At 42.9% G+C, this 18,930-nt stretch overlaps 1 protein-coding gene across 1 annotated transcript; it reads right to left on the bottom strand.

Annotated features, from left to right (window-relative positions):
- Window positions 1–999: 999 nt before the first annotated feature.
- On the bottom strand, window positions 1,000–5,986 carry LOC142496428 (nicotinamide N-methyltransferase-like). Its single transcript, XM_075603125.1, has 3 exons — window positions 5,803–5,986; window positions 3,165–3,372; window positions 1,000–1,711 (listed from the first exon to the last, which is right to left on the bottom strand). The coding sequence occupies exons 1-3, from the start codon at window positions 5,948–5,950 to the stop codon at window positions 1,282–1,284; spliced, it is 786 nt and encodes a 261-aa protein (XP_075459240.1). The 5' UTR covers window positions 5,951–5,986; the 3' UTR covers window positions 1,000–1,281.
- Between the last annotated feature and the right edge of the window lie 12,944 nt (window positions 5,987–18,930).

Genomic DNA, 18,930 nt, shown 5'->3' with positions numbered 1-18,930 from the left:
ATACGCTCAGTTCCTCATCCTAGCTAACAATCATGCATGCGCATTTAACCCTACAAGTTTCTCAGACTACTGTCCACTTCCTTAAGATTATTCTGGCACAAAGGCATCTCCTCCCTTTTATGGCTCCCACAGATGATGCCACAGGGTATTCAATATACATATATATATATGTCCAACAAACCCACTATTAAATAAAATCAATCCCCCCTCAATGGCTATAAGATAATCTCTATACCACCAGTATATAGTAGATATTCCTCCGATGTACAGAAATTATAACAGTTGATAGATCTTCAAATTGCAACACTAAATATAGCTTAAAGGTTCCATCATGGCCAATATTAGAGGACAGACAAGCATATTAATAATATGTAACACACAGTATGTTATCTATATCCGCTACCTGGTCCTTGTACAAAGCTGTTTGGAACCAGTTAACTAGCTTTTATTGACCTTTAAGATGATAGACTTAGAATAGAGAGTAGTCATTGTAATCTGCCTAGTAACCAATGTTAGACTATGAATGTGAAAAGTTTATATAAGCCTGCTTGGGAATGCCCTCTGGCAGAATCTATTGTGACTTTCATGAATGATCATTCTGTATGCTGTAAGCAATAAACTACTCAATATAACGGACCTGTGTTTGCTCCTATCTTTGTGAGCGAGCAGAAATCACAGTTTAGAATAAACACGTGTTCCTAGAATGGACATTTCATTAATTTCATGTACATTCTCCCGACGTACTGTATGAGCTTAGTATGAACTGCAGACGTCATCCTATGTATATACACAATGCTGAGGTTGAACTCCGTGGACATACTGTGTCTTTGCAAACAAAACTATTGTGCTTATATTTTGATCCTTAAGTATGTGAAAAAGGCAAAAACATTAGATATTGTACTTGGAAATCATTTATTTTTATAATAAGCTATTAGCAATAAAACGTTATATTCTTAGCAGGAATCCATCAGAACAGGAGACAGAAAAAATAAAGCAACATTTCCTCAACAATTCCCAAGCCCCTGAATGCACTTTTGCAAACATTTGCTATTCCAATTAATATTTCAATTTTTTATGTTATAAGCAAACACATAAGTGCCCTCATATATTGATTTTTTTCATTCAATACTGTAGGTATTTTGCACGAACAGAAGAAAATAAATGTATTGATTATACAATTTTTGAATATTTGGACACTCTAAGGTGAGGAATCAAGTAATAATAAATACATATTTTTAGATTTCTCACCTATGCAAATATTAATCAGTCAGAATTAGGTCATTAAACCTCCCTCTCCTTGCGCGCTATAATATACACAAGATGTTCACAATCTACCAAATCACAGCCCATTTTGCTGGGTAGCACATCCATATTCTCAACGACGAACCCTGCATCCCTGAGAACCTCTCTTAAAAACTTCTCGTCACATGACAGGAAAAAGAACTTGTGCTCTCCAATCATATAATATGTCATATTAAATGCCCCAAAGAGTAACAGGTGACCCCCAATATTCAGTAGTGATGCAAATTTCCTCAGGTTGCTCCGGTAAGCTTCCTTGTCTCTGCTAATAACATGTAGGCACCAAAAGCTGATCACACAGTCCACTTGTGGCAAGACGACAGGCTCTAGAGGATTGTCCTTGGAAACATCCCATTTTACAACCTGTTTGACGGCTCTTCTTACTTTGTCTTCCTTTACCTGCCATTCCTCTCTGAAATTAAACACACAATACTATTATTAGTGTCTGAATACACACATAGATATACATATATATATATCTATCTTACTATATATTTCTGAAAGCATTGTATGTTTCTCTGTCTGCACTGTCCCTAGCGGCAATCTCATTGGTCGGTTGGCCCGCCCGCCCCCACACACCTCTCATTGGCCTGAGGCGGAGTTACGGGCCAAAGGTCCAAACACACACACACACACACACACACACACACACACACACACACACACACACACACACACACACACACACACACACACACACACACACACACACACACACACACACACACACACACACACACACACACACACACACACCTTGGTCTCACTCTCCCCCATCAGTCGGACCGCAGCTCACCTTCCACACACACCCCCTATGCCCCTCCCTGCCCTTCGCCCCATCGCCCCCCTCCCTGCCCTTCGACCCCCTCCCTGCCCTTCGAACCCCTCCCTGCCTTTCGCCCCCCTCCCTGAGCTTCGCCCCCCTCCCTGCCCTTTTCACCCCTCCCTGCCCTTCACCACCCCTCCCTGCCCTTCCCCGCCCCTCCCTGCCCTTCCCCGCCCCTCCACGCCCCCGCCACAGCAATCACGGGCAACGCAGGTGTTATCAACTAGTATATATATATATATATATATATATATATATATATATATATATATGTGTGTATGTGTGTGAAAGTCAAATGATTGACAATAGAGATGAGCTATATATGTCACACAAAGTTATAAAATGCACATGGATGCCCTTTCACAATGGCAGAACATTCAGTGTAAGGAAATGTGGACCTTTATCTCATTACTAGCTGAAGCATGTGCTATTTGTATCAGCAGATCTCAGCAATACATGTCCCCCATTATTCCTTTATATGGATCATCTTAACTCCCATACTTCCCATTACATGTACATTGCAGCTTTCTGTAGGAATAACCTGTGTTACTTTAGATCAAGAATGAAAGTGTAAATCATTGGAGTCACTCACAGACTGCTGGTTTTGCAGCAAATTTAGCATTACAGGGTCTATTCCAAGGTCAGCAAAACAGGGACAAGATCAGTGCAAAAAACGGCACCAGATTTATCATAGGAGTTATCCTGTTGATTCAGTAACTTTAGTGCAGTTTCTTCTCCACCTCTTGCAGTCTAGGGACTTTGATAAATGACCCATTTTAAATCAGGTGTTATAATGCTCACCAAAAAATACCCACAAAAGTAACAATCAATAACTACATCATTAACCCCGGTGGAAATTGACAGACACTGTAATGTACTTTTTTCTAACACATAACATTTTTGGGTGTTTTCTAATTTATTTTCAGTGGCAAAACCTTAAAGACTAATCTAAACCTCAGAGAGACCCCAGCATTTTCTTTTGTTTTACACGTTAATTCCTTGGCACTTACAGGTACTGTAATACTTGGAAATATGTTACCTGTTGCCTTCTAGGTCACAAAGAGCCTTTGCTGCATATGACCAATCAGCAGCTCCTGGATCCTTTCTAAGCCATTTCTCAAATTCCAGGATATTGGGCTCAGTAAATTCTAGCACAATAATCTCTTTGAAGAAATCACTGGCTGATAAGAGATGGTAAACTGTTGGGCCAGTGGAGATATCAATCAATGTGTCTCCTCTCACACGACCTGCACCAACAATTAGACAAAATAAAATATATTTTCATTACAGTATATTCAACAAGACTTTATGGTATTGAATAAAATAATAAATAAAACGTCCCAGGCCATTAACCCAATACAATAAAAAAGAATACATTTAAATGCAGCAGGTATAAGAATAGGAGTATATACGGTATATCTAAATGTTTCATTGTCTGTTTTACATTTTATATCACTGAAAGCATCTTACTGTACAAAATATTGCTAATTATTTAATTTTGAAAACACACGTCTTTATACAAAGCCCTCTTGGTATTTAGCTATGTAATGTGAAGACGGGACAGGAGGCAAACCCCACATAGAAAGTTCATTGCTTGACTATTAATTATTAGTAATTAGTAATTTAACATAAAACATATTATGGTTTGGTAAAAAAGTGCTGTACATTGTACAGCAAATAAAAATATCACTTGTGAGCACAGTGACATCTCTCAGACAGGTTTGCAATCCTGCCTTCCCCATTATCTCTTTGCATACAGTGCTTCCACTGCTGCCATGGTTCTGGGTAATTACATTAAAATGAGCACTAAGTGTCACTTTCTGCTTCTAGTCCATTGTAACATGGAACTCTATACGACTACACATATTTTTCAGCACAGATTATGTTAAATAAAGGCACAGCCAGTAAACCTACAGTACTCACAGACATCTGTTTCGACCATTTTGGTCTCATCAGTGTTACCTAGTTACCTAGTTACATAGTAGATGAGGTTGAAAAAAGACATGCATCCATCAAGTTCAACCTATGCTAAATTTAGACAATAGATACTTTATCCTATATCTATACTTACTTATTGATCAAGAGGAGGGCAAGCAAAAAACCCCAGTGACATATCATCCAATGATAACTCATTATGAGGAAAATAAATTCCTTCCCAACTCCTAGAATTAGCAATCAGATTACTCCCTTAATCAACATCCTTCCCATGTTTACTTATTTGATAAATCCCTTCATACCTTTGATTTAAAAAAGATGTCCAACTTTTTTTTTAACAAATTTATTGTATCTGCCATCAGTCTCCATGGGTAATGAATTCCACATTTTAAATACCCTTACTGTAAAGAACCATTTCCTTTGTTTGCTGGTGAAAGCTCCCTTCCTCCAAACTTAAGGGATGACCCTGAGTCCTTTGTACAGTCCTTGGGATAAATAGTTATTTTGAAAGCTCCTTGAACTGTCCTGAATATACATTTGTATAAAGTTATCATATCCCCTCTTGGACGCTTCTTTTCTTTTCTAATGTAAATAAATCATAATTTAGCTAGCCTCTCCTCACAAGTTTGATTGTCCATCCCCTTTATTAATTTGGTGGCTCTTCTCTGCACTCTCTCTAGTACCATAATGTCTTTTCTTAGGAGTGATTCCCATAATTGTACTCCATATTCAAGGTGTGGTCTTACTAATAAGGCTAAGGCCCCGCTCCCAGAGTCAGCGCACCCGCACTGCTGACAGGCGGTGCGCTGAGATACACAGACCGCGATATGCGGTCTGTAGGGAGCGGGAGCCGGAGCGGGAGGTGGGCGGGTGGTGGGCGGTTTGACAGGGAGGGGGGGCGTGGCTTGAGCGGAGGGACCCGCTACTCTCCCCCCCCTCCCTCCACGGACTCGGGCTGGAGCTGGAGCTTCGGTAAGTATTAAACACACACACACGCAGGCACTCATCCATACATACACACACACACACACAGGCAGGCACTCACGCACTCATACACACACACACACACACGCGCGCACACACAGGCAGGCACTCACGCACTCATACACACACACACACACAGACAGAGGCAGGCACTCACGCACTCGGGCACACACATATACACACAGACAGGCACGCACACACACAGACACACACACAGAGAAAGGCACTCACCTGCTTTCACTCCACACTCCTCCCCGCTCCCCGAAGCCTCTCCTCCTCCCGCAGCCTCCCCTCCCCATTGGCTCACAGCCACACACGTCACGCGTCAAAGCTAGGAAACACCATTCTGTGGTGTCTCCAGCGGCTGACGCGCGACAGCGTGTAGTCAGCTGTGCCGCCAGTGGGGACCGGGACCGGCTCGCAAGGATTCCCCTGCTGGTGGGGAACTCGCTACATTGCCGCCCGCGCCAACGAGCGCAGCGGGACCGAGGCCTAATAGTGTGATGCTGTTGACTGGCTACACTGGTACTTGGTATAACCAGACGTATAACCAGACACAAAACAGGTTATGGTGGGTAATAAAGTAACAAAAATCCTCCACCATACAGTGTACAGCAAATATAAAAAAACACTTGTTAATTAAAGAAATGAGTAAATACATTTTTATATTAGTGTAATAAATATGCGTTCCTTTTTTGGACAATACATATCAGTCTGTCTCCACAAATTCATTCTATTACAACAACTAATATACAAACCTGACAAGAACGTTTCATGCAATTTTTTCAAAGGGAATTCCACACCTTCATCTATTAAGGGAAAGTTTTCATCACAGAAGTAGGTATCTACAAGTCCTTTTGGATCAAATTCATCATCATGATAATGTTTGTGGAGACTGGAATCCATTGCAAGTCTTTGGTGCAATCGTTCTGCTGCCTCTAATGTGATGTTGGATACGTCTTGTACAGTACATAGTTTTAAGTCCTTTTAACAATCAAATATGAGGCCTCCCAAATCATAAGAACAAATATTAACATTGGATCATACTGAGCTTCATTTTGTCGCAAGGATTCTTATTGCATATATTGACCCTTCTAATATTGTGGAATATTCTATTTCGTATTAATTTGTTTGCTTTCTGCTAGTTGAGAAATCACATCATCTTATGATTCTTATAATATTTTATAGTTTACTTAAAAGAAAAAGAAACAGCATTTCTCATTGTCAGTACGGCAAAGGTTAATTAAGAGTTTGCTAAGCTGCAGTATGTTAAATACACTACATCCTGAACACATAATAAATCCCGGATGTAATTAAATCATGCAGAGGGTACTGTACATCATGGGATGAAGCTTCTGAGCTCTGTAAATATCGGGAATACACAGACGTATCTTAAATGTCTGTCACAAGTTACAAAATCTCACCATCATACTGCTGCAGCCCATTTTATTCTAAAACATCGCCGCATTTTTCCTGGATTTTTTCTCGAATGCGACGCACTTCACCGTGTGCATGCCGCATTCATGTTGCGTTCTCAGCCGTGGGTCATGCGTGGGTCATGCGCGGGTCATGCGCGGGTCATGCGCGGTTCATGCGTTTATTGAGAATGGTTCGGATTTAATAGGTTGCAATTCTTCGCGTGTCCGCCAGATGGCAGATATTCATGAATTGTAATGCGCATGCGCTTCAGTAATGTGTCGACTTGCAGGTGTTTCGTTTAAAAAAGATACCACAGTGTGCTATTGTAAATTGGCCTTGAGAGTGAAGGAAGAGGTTACAATAATGTATCAATTTAGGCTTTTCATATTAAAGAAAGACAAAGACCAGTTTCTGTTATTCTCCAGAGACCCGCCACCATGAGTGATCAAGTGCAGCCCGTTTTCCAAAAACCCAAAAATAGAACTTGTTTGGCTTATCAACAGATAAAATGCAACAGTTGTTCAAATTTATCAGTATTTTATCGAAAACTATGACTTTTACAAATTTTCGCCAACTCCTCATGTGTGGAAGCGTGCAATAAGGAAAAGGTTATGTAGCGATCCATGTTTTTATCGTATTGATCCCGAATTTATTGGAGGGTATTGGTGTGTATCACCGGCTTTTTCCTGTATCTATGATCATGCAGACGGCAAAAGGCGATAGGTCGTGTTAAAACCAACTAAGAAACGACAGTCTCTGGCAAGCAATGCGCCAGCACCAGCACTGGCTTCCAATAATGGTCCCACCGTCAGTGACAGCCCTTGCTGTCTGTCCACGCACGGATACCTGCAGCCTGAGCCGTATTTGGCGTACAGTTTCGAGCAAGCTTGCATGTACCTAAGCGATTTCCAGCTTCATCAGCTGACTACAGGTGTAGTAGTCCCACTGCCAACTGTCAACGTGTATGATCAAGAATACTGGACTGGCAGTGGCCCGGCGCGGGCACCAGCTGATTGGGAAATTCTATTGTGAGTATTATTGCCGTATTATTTTCTGTTTTTGAAGTGAAACTTCTTTAGTGGCACCTATTCTGATGGGGTAAAATGGGAGAGATGGGGGACAAATGTGAAACGGAAGTGACGTCACGGCTCCCCCATCCCTCCCCCCCAAATGCCTGCTGTGACATGCGGCGGCGGCGGCGATAGCCACTGGCGCCGCTCCTAACGGCCACCGTTCCCTCCACGCACCCGCTGTGACATGCGGCGCCGGCGGCGATAGCCACCGGCGCCGCTCCTAACGGCCGCCGTTAACCCCACACGTCCGCTGCCATGGGTGTACAAATATGGCTGGCGCAGAGCTTCCGGTGCTGCGGGTGTGGGTGTAGTTATATGGCGGAAGCCCCGCAAGTCATCCGGCTGTTCAGCCTCTCTCCTCCCTAACTACGCTTCCCCTTCCATGTGTCCCGCTGACTGAGCGCCGCCGGGGCCGGAGGAGAGCGCCATTCCCCCCACACGTCCACACAGACATGGGAGGTTGAGGCGCATGCGCAGATTTGACCGCCGGGTCCCGCAGGCCAGGAAGCTATCTGCATCCGTTGATGCGAGGCAGCGCATGCGCAGCGTCGCCCACCCCTCGTATCAGCGTCTGAGGCTGAAGCGGAAGCGGCGCCGAGAGTGGAGATGCAGCTGTCCCCATCCCTCCCCGATCCACGCGATTGAACGAGGACAGGACAGGACAGCACAGCACGGGGGGGGGGGGGGGCTCGCCTCTCACTGCTCCGGTAACGCGGGAAGCGGGGGTTTGAGTGCGCCGCTTCCAACGCAGCACTGCCGAGGGGGGGCTCTCAATCAGGGTATCTGTCCCTCACATACGCCGGGCCCGGCAGCGGCCGCGTCTCCCTGGGGGTGGGGGTGCGGGGGAGGAGAGACTCAGACAGAGCCGCCGCGGGTCCGCAGCTCTGCCTGCGTTTTGGGGGGGGGAGGAGAGTCTCAGACAGCCGCCGCGGGTCCGCAGCTCTGCCTGGGGTGGGGGGAGTCAGGAGGGAGGGGGCAGGACACAGAAAGAGAGACACAGATACACTGACACACATACACACACTGACTGACACACACACACACACACATACACACTGACTGACTGACACACACACACACTGACTGACACACACACTGACTGACACACACACACACACTGACTGACACACACACACACATTGACACACACACACACACTGACTGACACACACACACACACTGACTGACACACGTACACACGCACACTGACTGACACACGTACACACGCACACTGACTGACACATACACACGCACACTGACTGACACACATACACACGCACACTGACTGACACACATACACACGCACACTGACTGACACATACACACGCACACTGACTGACACATATACACACGCACACTGACTGACACACATACACACGCACACTGACTGACACACATACACTCACTGACCGACACAGAGAGAGAGAGACATACACTGACACACACAAACACACATTGACTGACACACACACACATACACACACACATTGACTGACACACACACACACACACACACATTGACTGACACACTCACTCACACATTGACTGACACACTCACTCACACACTGACTGACACACTGACTGACACACATGCACACACTGACCGACACACATGCACACACTGACCGACACACATGCACACACTGACCGACACACATGCACACACTGACCGACACACATGCACACACTGACCGACACACATGCACACACTGACCGACACACATGCACACACTGACCGACACACACGCACAAACAAACACACATACATACTCTCTGACTGACACACATACATACTCTCTGACTGACACACATACATAGTCACTGACTGACACATGTGTGCCGAGCACGCGCGTTATAAGTCAATTTCTGTGACAAAAGTCAAAGAAGTTTCACTTACTATGCGCGTGCACAGCACACACAGCTTTTTTTTTTTTTTTTGACAATATCAATATCGGTGCGATTCAAAAGTCAAGCAATTCTCCTGTAAGCAATATCATTGGCTGAGCGGCTTCTACAGTACTGTACTGCAGATACTGAACAATTGGTGGAACGCTAGGCGCATGCGCATTGGAACCTTCTTGAAACGCATATGTGTGTCATTACATCGACGGTAGGCGCATGCGCATGTGAACAGGAGACGCCCCCCAGAAAATGATTGGTGGGACTGACTGGGAACTTCTTTAGGGGACTGGCCATTACTGTAAAACTTTTCTTTTTGTTTTTCCTCAGAAAAGAAAACAGCTAATGGTGGGATTTCGATGGATAATATCGCTTTGTGTAAAAATGCCTGCACATTGCTGAATCGGATTTAAAAAACCACGTACCGGAGTCTACAGTTTAGTGGCCGTTGTTATTGTTCAGGATAGAATAATGCACCTGAAACAGTATGCTGATGTTTTCCGACCGTACAGTATACAATACTTTTTTATATACAGTATACTGTATAATAAACCCCCAAAAATAAAAAGTATGCATTTATTCTACATGTATTACAGTACATACAGTATGTGTCTTCTATACAGTACCAGTACATACAGTACTGTACAGTACAGTATGTGCCTTCTATTTTTTTTAATACTCTTGTACTGTACTGAGCATGCCTACAGTATACAGTACAGTATACCTGGACAGTAGTGTACATTCTAGAAACACTGTATTTTGTTACAGTATCAGAGGAGCCAATGGAACAATTTAAAACAAATCAACATGTTCTTTTATTGATGAAGTGTAAAAACATTTATTTACAAATACTGTACAATGTAAAAGCATTAAGTGCACACCAATTAAAAAGATCAACTGGTGTATGGTTTACTGCTAGTGAAAACATTTATTTACAGAAAGTAAAAACATTTACAGTCAGTCAGTATGGTTTACCGTCATATGTTATTAAAATTTTTTATTTATTAATAAAATATACAAAACGCAAGATCTCCTTTATTAAAGAACGGCAAGTCAAAACATTTACAGTGGGATGGTGTGCAGAACAGTCAGTCAGGCCTGCACTACTACAGTCCTCGAGTGCAGCAAACAGGCCTGGTTTTCAGGGTAACCTTTGAAAATCGGGCCTGTTTGCGGCCCTCGTGTACTGGAATTGTGCAGGTCTTGTGTACAGTAAATACAAACATTTATTTATTAATACAAGTTAAAAAACACAACATCTCCTTTATTTAAGTACAGCAGGTCAAAACATGTACAGTACAGTTCAGCAAAACAGTATGGTCTTACCTGTGATTAAAAAAAATTCTTTATTCATAAAATATACAAAACGCAACATCTCCTTTATTAAAGAACGGCAAGTAAAAACATTTACAGTGGGATGGTGTGCAAAACAGTCAGTCAGGCCTGCACCACTACAGTCCTCGAGGGCAGCAAACAGGCTCGGTTTTCAGGGTAACCTTTGAAAACCGGGCCAGATTGCGGCCCTCAGGGACTGGAACAAAACATTTACCAAACATTTTCAACAGTTGAACACTCACTCAAATGCGTACCCCACCAGATTGTACTTCCATGGCCGATGACTTGCATGGCGCAAAACACCATTAATGCAGTCTCGAACGCCTTTCATTACAGGATCTGTAATTGAAAAAAGCGCCGCAATTCATCCAGAATGGTCTTTCTTAAATTGTCAGGAAGCGCCATTTTTACGCGATTTCCTTCGTAGTTCACTTTGAAGGCCCACTCGCAGTACAACAAGTAGGATACATGGTGCATAAAAAATAACAAGGCATACTTGTGGGGTGCACCAGCACTCATCACCCTATACTTCTCTTTGAGTGCCGGTAGCATATCGTGCAGGATGATGTTGGGCACCGTATCGATGCTAGCGAATGTAGGTCTTCTGTGAGCGGGTGTGCTTTTGGCGGCGGGCGAGGGTAGGTTTTCTGGGAGGAAGCTTTCCTCCTGTCTTGGTCGCCGTGTTGTCTCCTGTCGTGGTCTTGACGGGGTTGTCATGTCGTCCACAATGGCATACATGTACACTAAATCTTCTGGTGGAGGGGGTGCGCTTGGTGATGGAAAGGGGTCGATGCTCCCATTCATCACATCCATGCCACCCTCCTGCTTTGGCGTCGGGGAAACAGGGGCATTAACACTGAGCAAATGATGTATCCCCGCTATGTCAGCCTCTATCTTCTCCATCCGTCGATCCATCCGTTGATCCATATTTTGCATCCGTTGCTCCATATTTAGCAAGGTCTCCAGAAGCAGATCTATCTTTGCCAGCACAATAGAGTTCCCGGGATATCCACACTTATCCCATTCAGCATCCGGTCTAACGAGCTGCTTCTTGTGCATGGCGTGCTGTGGACATCTGGGTGCTACGGAGGATGAGATGGGGGTTCCATGGAGAAAAGCAGCAGTGTCATCGAAGAAGGGTGGAGGAGGTGACCTGTGGATATAGGGTAGAGGAGAGTAGTCTAAGCGCAAAGGAGAAAGTGACCCTTGGATTTCAGAGGCACAAGCGGCAGCGTCGTCGAATAGAACTGGCGAAGAGGGCCTGTGGGTTTCTGGGAGGGCGGCGGCAGCGTCGAGGACGAGGAGTGGAGAAGACGGGCTGAAGATTTCCGGGACAGCGGCGGCAGAGTCGTCGAAGCGTATGGGAGGAAGTGGTCTGCGGGTTCGATGGGTTGGCTGCCATTTGTTTTGCGTGGAGTGTACATCACCGTATTTCTTCTTGACATAATAAGGCTGACATCTATTAAAACCATTAGCCTTTGGGGTCAGCAGAAGGTTTTCTTTATTGGCCTTAGTCTGTCGCTTTGGCCTTGGCGTGGAAACGGCTGCCGCCTTTCGCTTTTTCAGTCTGATAGGCACGGCAGAGGTGAGTGGCTTCCTGCGTCCGTAGAATCGGGGTTGATCCAAGGAAGCAGATGGCACAATGCAGTATCTGGACAATGGAAAGTTCAGATAAAGATCATCAAGTGGTGGGCTATGCAAAGTGTGTAACCTTTAATGCATGGCGACGAGGTACAGGTGTTGAAAGTGGACGTACTCTAATGTGAGTCATTAACGTATAAATACACCATCGATTTTGTGGATTCACTGCACATTGAATACACATCGACTAAACATCGAATATACATTCTTGTGTTTGTATTTCTTTCTACTCGCAGCAATGCCTATTAAAAAGATTTCCAAGGAGCTCAGCATGCGAATTAAGGAGCTGTACATGAGCGAACACCGAATTGCTGCTATCTAACGCTGGTTAGCTACTTCTGGCATCGTTGTGCCAGCAACCACCGTGAGCTATCATGCACACGGAAAAACCAGAGAACGCAAAAGGGCACCAAGGGTAACTAACGCGTAAGTATATTTATATAACTTAATTTTTTTTTATATAAAATAATGTACTGTAGATCTACTAGTGTACTGTAATAGTGTACCTTACAGTAGATCTACTGTATCTAATTTTATAGTTATTTTGGTAGATTTATATTACAACAGTATATATATATTTTATATTGCTGCATATTAATAGAACAATATATTGTGTACTGTAGATCTACTGTATCTAATATTTTAGTTATTTCGATATATTTATATTACAACAGTATATATATTTTTTATATTGCTGCATATTTATAGAACAATATATTATTGTATACTATTTTTACACCAAATGATGTGCTGTGCTTGTGGCCTACTGCACTGTAACTTACCGGATTGTTTTTCTTTACATTATAGGGAGACAACTCTTCTGGTCGACAAGATAAGTGAGGAGAATGATGAGAAGAGTGCATTAAGGGTCAAATACACTCTGCAGGAAAATCACAATCTCACTGTATCCGAGACCAGCATAAAGAAAATGAGACGCAGAATTGGATGGAAATATGGACGTGTGAGGTTAGTACTGGACAGTACAGGAGGTAAAAGTGTTGTTTAGGAAACTGTACTGTACCGGTAAAATTATTTATTCCTTGTCATTACAGAGCGTACCCCATGATAAGGGATGTAAACAAAATCAAAAGAGTGGTCCAGGCCCAGGCATGGATCGACAGTGGGGAAACTTTCCAGGATCTTCACTGACGAGTCTACTGTATCGCTGGAGAGATTTGCCATCTTTGTATTCCACAAAAAAGGTGGCATATCTATAAAGCCGCGGCCAAAACACACCGTGAAGATGCATGTGTGGGGTGCCATCTCTAGGCGTGGACCAGGATGCATTGTCATCTTTGATGTAAAATATATAAAATATAATGTAGCCTTATGCACTGTACTGTACTAGTGTAGCCTTATGCACTGCACTGTACTATTTTGCAGTTTTTTGAGCACTTTTCTTTTCTTGTTATAGGAATCATGAATAAAGCTTTCTTCCAAGACAAAATTGTGCCTGAGATAGTGGAATACATCACATGTGAATTCCCGATAGTCACCGTTTCTACCAGGACAACGATCCGAAGCACACCGCGTCAACAGCTCATATCCTTGAGCGCGGTATCAACTGGGTGAAGACGCCAGCGGAGTAAGTGCGGTAACCGTGTCTCATTTTTTTCCCACTGTTTTTACTGTGTACTGTATCTCTTAAACTAATTGTCCTTTTTTTCCAATGACAGACCGCCAGACTTCAATCCAATCGAAATGGTCTGGCATCAGCTGAAGGACCATATCCGGAAAGTGGTGAAACCCTCCAAAAAGGATGAGTTGGCGAAAGGCATACTGAGTTTTTGGAACGATGTACTCACCGTGGAACGCTGCAATAAATATATTGACCATATTGCAACTGTGTTGCCCGTTGTGATCGCGCATAATGGGCAAGCATCAAGAAAGTAGTACTCTACTGTAGTATTGTAAGTACAGTATGATACAGGTAAGTATGGCACAGATTTTTTTCTTTCCCAATAGTCAGAGTATACAGTAGTTACAGTTTTTTCTTTACAGAGAGAGCAGCACCAGCCATCAGGTTACAGTACATAGTATTTAACAGTAGTCAGAGTATACAGTAGTTCCAGTATAGACTAGTTTGACAGTACTACAGTAACTGCCTATTACCTGCTCAATTTTTTCTTTCCAGATAAAGCAGCACCAGCCATGTACAGTAGTACTACACATCACACTATGCCATAATACAGTACGCACATAACTGCACTAATTTTTTGTTTTCTTGTCGTTTCAGGAAGAAAGGGTGGCCTGGGGGGAGGTGGGGTGTTGTGTCCAGTCTAATCTGTTTGTACAGTTAAATGTACAGTATATAAACAGCAGTAATGATGTACACAAAACCTCTCCTCTCTCAATGAACTACTGTTCTGTACACAGAATGAGGAACAAGATAAAGACGGAAAAAATAATATTACTATATATATATATTATTATACATTACAGTATATATTATTAAATAATATTCTTATAAATGTGCATTATTCATGTTTCCCCATGTTTTACAAATGTTTTCTAAATGTTTATCTAATTTCAATCTGCAGAAGAACTTAATAAAGACGTCATTATGTATTATTCATGATTATTTTTATATGTATTTTTTGGTTCCTGATAAAATAAAATAAATATTTATTTATATTCCTGCTAATCATAATCATTGACAACAACCCACACCTACAGTACAGTACACCAAAGAAAAAGAATGAATGACAAAACAACATGAATCAGTTAATGTTTTTTTTAACTCTTAATTCTCACAATGCAGGGCAAATCAGATTTACATTTCAAATTCGAGAAGGGATTTTCAAAGCGTTACCGTAAACAAAGCCTCAAATGGTTGTTTGGGGGGGGGTCGGGTGATTCATGCGCAGTAATCAGCTGGCTCCCATCTCAAAGAGGATTACACGCAGGCGCAGTGAGGTGATTGACGCTCGGCTAGGGACGGATTAAAAACACAATGACTAGCTTCAGAAAATGTATTATTCTGGGGAGGGGGGGTGGTTGAGTGAGTCATGCACAGTAATCAGCTAGCTCCGATCTCAAAGAAGATTACACGCAGGCACAGTGAGGTGATTGACGCTCGGCTAGGGACGAATTAAAAACACAATGACTAGCTTCAGAAAATTAATGACTCTGTGGAGGTGTCTGTCGATAAGAGTTTCAAAACCTTGAGCGAGCCTTGTGTGTGCGTGGAGGAGGGGGCTGCATGAAGAATTAGCTGTGCAGCAGTTCAAAGAAATTACATACCGTACAGTAATTTCAAAAGGCAGTTCATCATAATAATTTGATCCTTACACCCCCAAATACAGTACATAAAAAGCACACAAATCAACCATGTGCAGTCAAACGCACAGGGTCACAGTCAAACGCTACAGCACAGATTGAATATCGTAATATCAAGATTGTTTTTGCAGGCTTGTGGAGAAAATAACAGTTAAAAAATTATACAAATTTTTTTTTTTTTGGTTACTCACTCAAGCAAGCAGTGGTGGGTGAAGTTACAGGCACATGCGCAGTAATCAACTAGCTCCCATCCCAAAGAGGATTACACACATGCGCATAGAGAGGTGATGCTCTGCTAGGGACTGATTAAAAACACAATGGCAAGCGTTTTATATTTATTTTTTTTGTTCCTGGTAAAATAAATATTTATTTACATTCCTGCTAATCATAATCATTGACAACCCCCCCCCACCCCTACAGTACACCAAAGAAAAAGAATGAATGACAAAACAACATGAATCAGTTAATGGTTTTTTTAACTCTCAATTCTCACAATGCTGTGCAAATCAGATTTAAATATCAAATTCGAGAAGGGATTTTCCAAAGCGTTACCGTAAACAAAGCCTCAAAGGGTTTGGGCGGGGGGGGGGTTGGGTGAGTCATGCGCAGTAATCAGCTAGCTCCCATCTCAAAGAGGATTACATGCAGGCGTAGTGAGGTGACTGATGCTCGGCTATGGACGGATTAAGAACACAATGTCAAGCGTCAGAAAATTTATGACTCTGTGGAGTTTCAAATCCTTGAGCGAGCCTTGTGTGTGTTCGTGGGGGAGGGGGCTACAGGGTACAGCTGCATGAAGTTCAAAGATAATGACATACTTTAATTTCAAAAGGCAGTTCATCATAATACTATGATCCCTACACCCCCAAATACAGTACATAAAAAGCACACAAATCAACCATGTGCAGTCAAACGCACAGGGCTGCAGTCAAAAGCTACAGCACAGATTGAATATCGTAATACAGTATCAAATTGGTTTTTGTAGGCTTGTGGAGAAAAAAAATTAGAATAAAAAAAATGTTTGTTTTTTTTGGTCACTCACTCAAGCAAGCAGTGGTGGGTGAAGTTACAGGCGCATGCGCAGTAATCACCTGCTGTTAAGCAGGAATGTGATTGAAACCAGACACACGTTCAAAGGAATGGTAGGGAGAGATGTACTGCATTGTAGAGAAGATAAGAAGTTGAAATACCCTGCAGTGCAGTTAATTATCCTGAGCGAGGGAAGAGCGCTGTATATGCCGAAATGTGACACTGTTACAGTACTGTACACGCCTATGCGTTTCAACAATTTTCAAATGAGACATACTGTACAGTACAGCACTGCAAATGCATGTATACTGTAAATATGCAAATTTACAATTACTGCGCGCGCACACAGACTGTGTTCTGACGTAGGTTGAACCGCGAAGGTATTAGACTTCTAAGACAACAGCTCGCAAACGCCCCCCTAAGTTTTTACATGGCATTGCAGTATTGCAGACAGCGAGAATAAAATGCTAATATCACAAGCGCTAAAATAACACAATTCACTCCAGACAAAAAAAAACCGCACCTGACCGAGATTATCAGAGAGCTGCGGATCTAGCCGATTTAGACTCAGGGCGGCCGCCACTGTACTGTGCATTTCTTACGCGTCTGATTCATCATTCAGGTCTCACATTATACATCACACATTGTTCAGTCAAAAACCTATACACAAATTCTCCGATTTTGGTGACTAAACATTTTCCATTGAATGGATCCACAGCCCACTTATTAAACTGACTCAAGTCCTTGAAAATAAACCCCTGTAACCAGGAAGACTAGATAGTATGTAACCCCTCCTTGCCCGTCAACTACAGAGTGTTACTGCGAGGTAGTGTATAGAGCTGATATACTGGTTTCTCTGTTTCACTGCGCAACATCCTAAGCCGGTCCATGTCCGGAGATTTCGACAATTGTTTACGCGAGTTATCCGCAATTTAACCTGGGTTAACAGTGGCCGGAAGGCGGGCAGAAATTGAAATTTGGCGCTGTCTACAATACCGCCCAGAAACTCAAGTCGGCGATCGCAAGTTTTTGTGGCTTATTGTGTCTTTTTGTCATATTAATTGTTATCGCTTGTTTTAAAGGATTGATCACAAAACTGACCTCTCAAGTCATTCCCTCAATGCCCCTCCAAGAAGATAAATATCAAGATCAGACAGAACCCCCTCCAAGAAAGAAACAAAACAATAGGGGAGCACTTAATGAACAGTGAATTCAGACAAAAATTGCAAACCAAAAAGCAAAGCGTAATCCCAATATATTTAGACTGAAGTCCCCAATCCACGCACTGACACTATGCCAAATGGTGAGGTGGAGAAAAAGGGAAAGTAAATGTAATCTAAAATACAGTTACTCACACAGCCATGTGTGAGTAGCATTCCTAGAATGGGTAACATTTCTTTAGGTTCCTTATGCTTGTAGTCAGTTTTCAATCCACGTCTGAGATGATGGTCTTCACGCGGCCCCGTGCGAGTGCTGTTATGTGAAGGTATCTTTGTCCTTCTGTGAGCAGTCTCTCCGTCGGTACAGATACACACACAAACACAGGCCAAATTTGGAGTGATAGAGTAAATATATGGTATTCGGAACTGGAATAAGAGGGGTCTAGAATGGCCCGGTCAAGGTTCCTGCACCTAATGGTGGAGTGGAGGGGGTAGGTGAGGTAAGTGATCAAAATTAAATTACATTTAACTCACATGTGTAAGTGCTCATGCTTAGAGGTTTCTTGTAGTCCTAACTAGGAAAAATAGTGATTCAGCGCTAATGCTTAAAATTATTATAGTAGTGATAGTACTGCTAAAGTGATTACAAAAATGACCTCCATATTAAAGGTCTAGGCTGCCTAGAAATATGACCGATGCAGGTCAAAAAAGAACATGAAACACAAAATCACTGGCGCCTAGATTAACCATACAACACCCAGAAAGATCCCAACGAATTGGTAGACCAGTCTTTAGTGTCAAATCAATATCTGATGATTCTTGATAGATGTCTCATACATTAAAACATAGCGTTATGACACTTTGGTCTCTCCCTCCATGCTGGACCTTAGTCTGGGTGCTCCACAGTCTGTTCACAGGGCTGGGATGCCGATGTCATGTCTGCCTGTTGCTCCGTTTGCAGACCCGCTGGTCACGTCGCATCCAAGTGATGTCACTCGCATGCACACCGGTACAGCATGTCCTCATCAAAAACTGCAGGATTAGCACAAAG

The sequence above is a fragment of the Ascaphus truei genome, chromosome 6 (assembly GCF_040206685.1).
Source record: "Ascaphus truei isolate aAscTru1 chromosome 6, aAscTru1.hap1, whole genome shotgun sequence".
NCBI lineage: Eukaryota > Metazoa > Chordata > Amphibia > Anura > Ascaphidae > Ascaphus > Ascaphus truei.
The sequence above is the reverse complement of the archived record's forward strand: the minus strand, read 5'-3'. Positions and strand labels throughout refer to the sequence as shown.

Coding starts and splice junctions, on each gene's coding strand:
- LOC142496428 (XM_075603125.1), bottom strand. CDS start 5,950: ATGGATTCCAGTCTCCACAAACATTATCATGATGATGAATTTGATCCA. Junction 3,373..5,802: donor GCATGAAACGTTCTTGTCAG/GTTTGTATATTA, acceptor TTGTTGGTGCAG/GTCGTGTGAGAGGAGACACA. Junction 1,712..3,164: donor TGTGACCTAGAAGGCAACAG/GTAACATATTTC, acceptor GTTTAATTTCAG/AGAGGAATGGCAGGTAAAGG.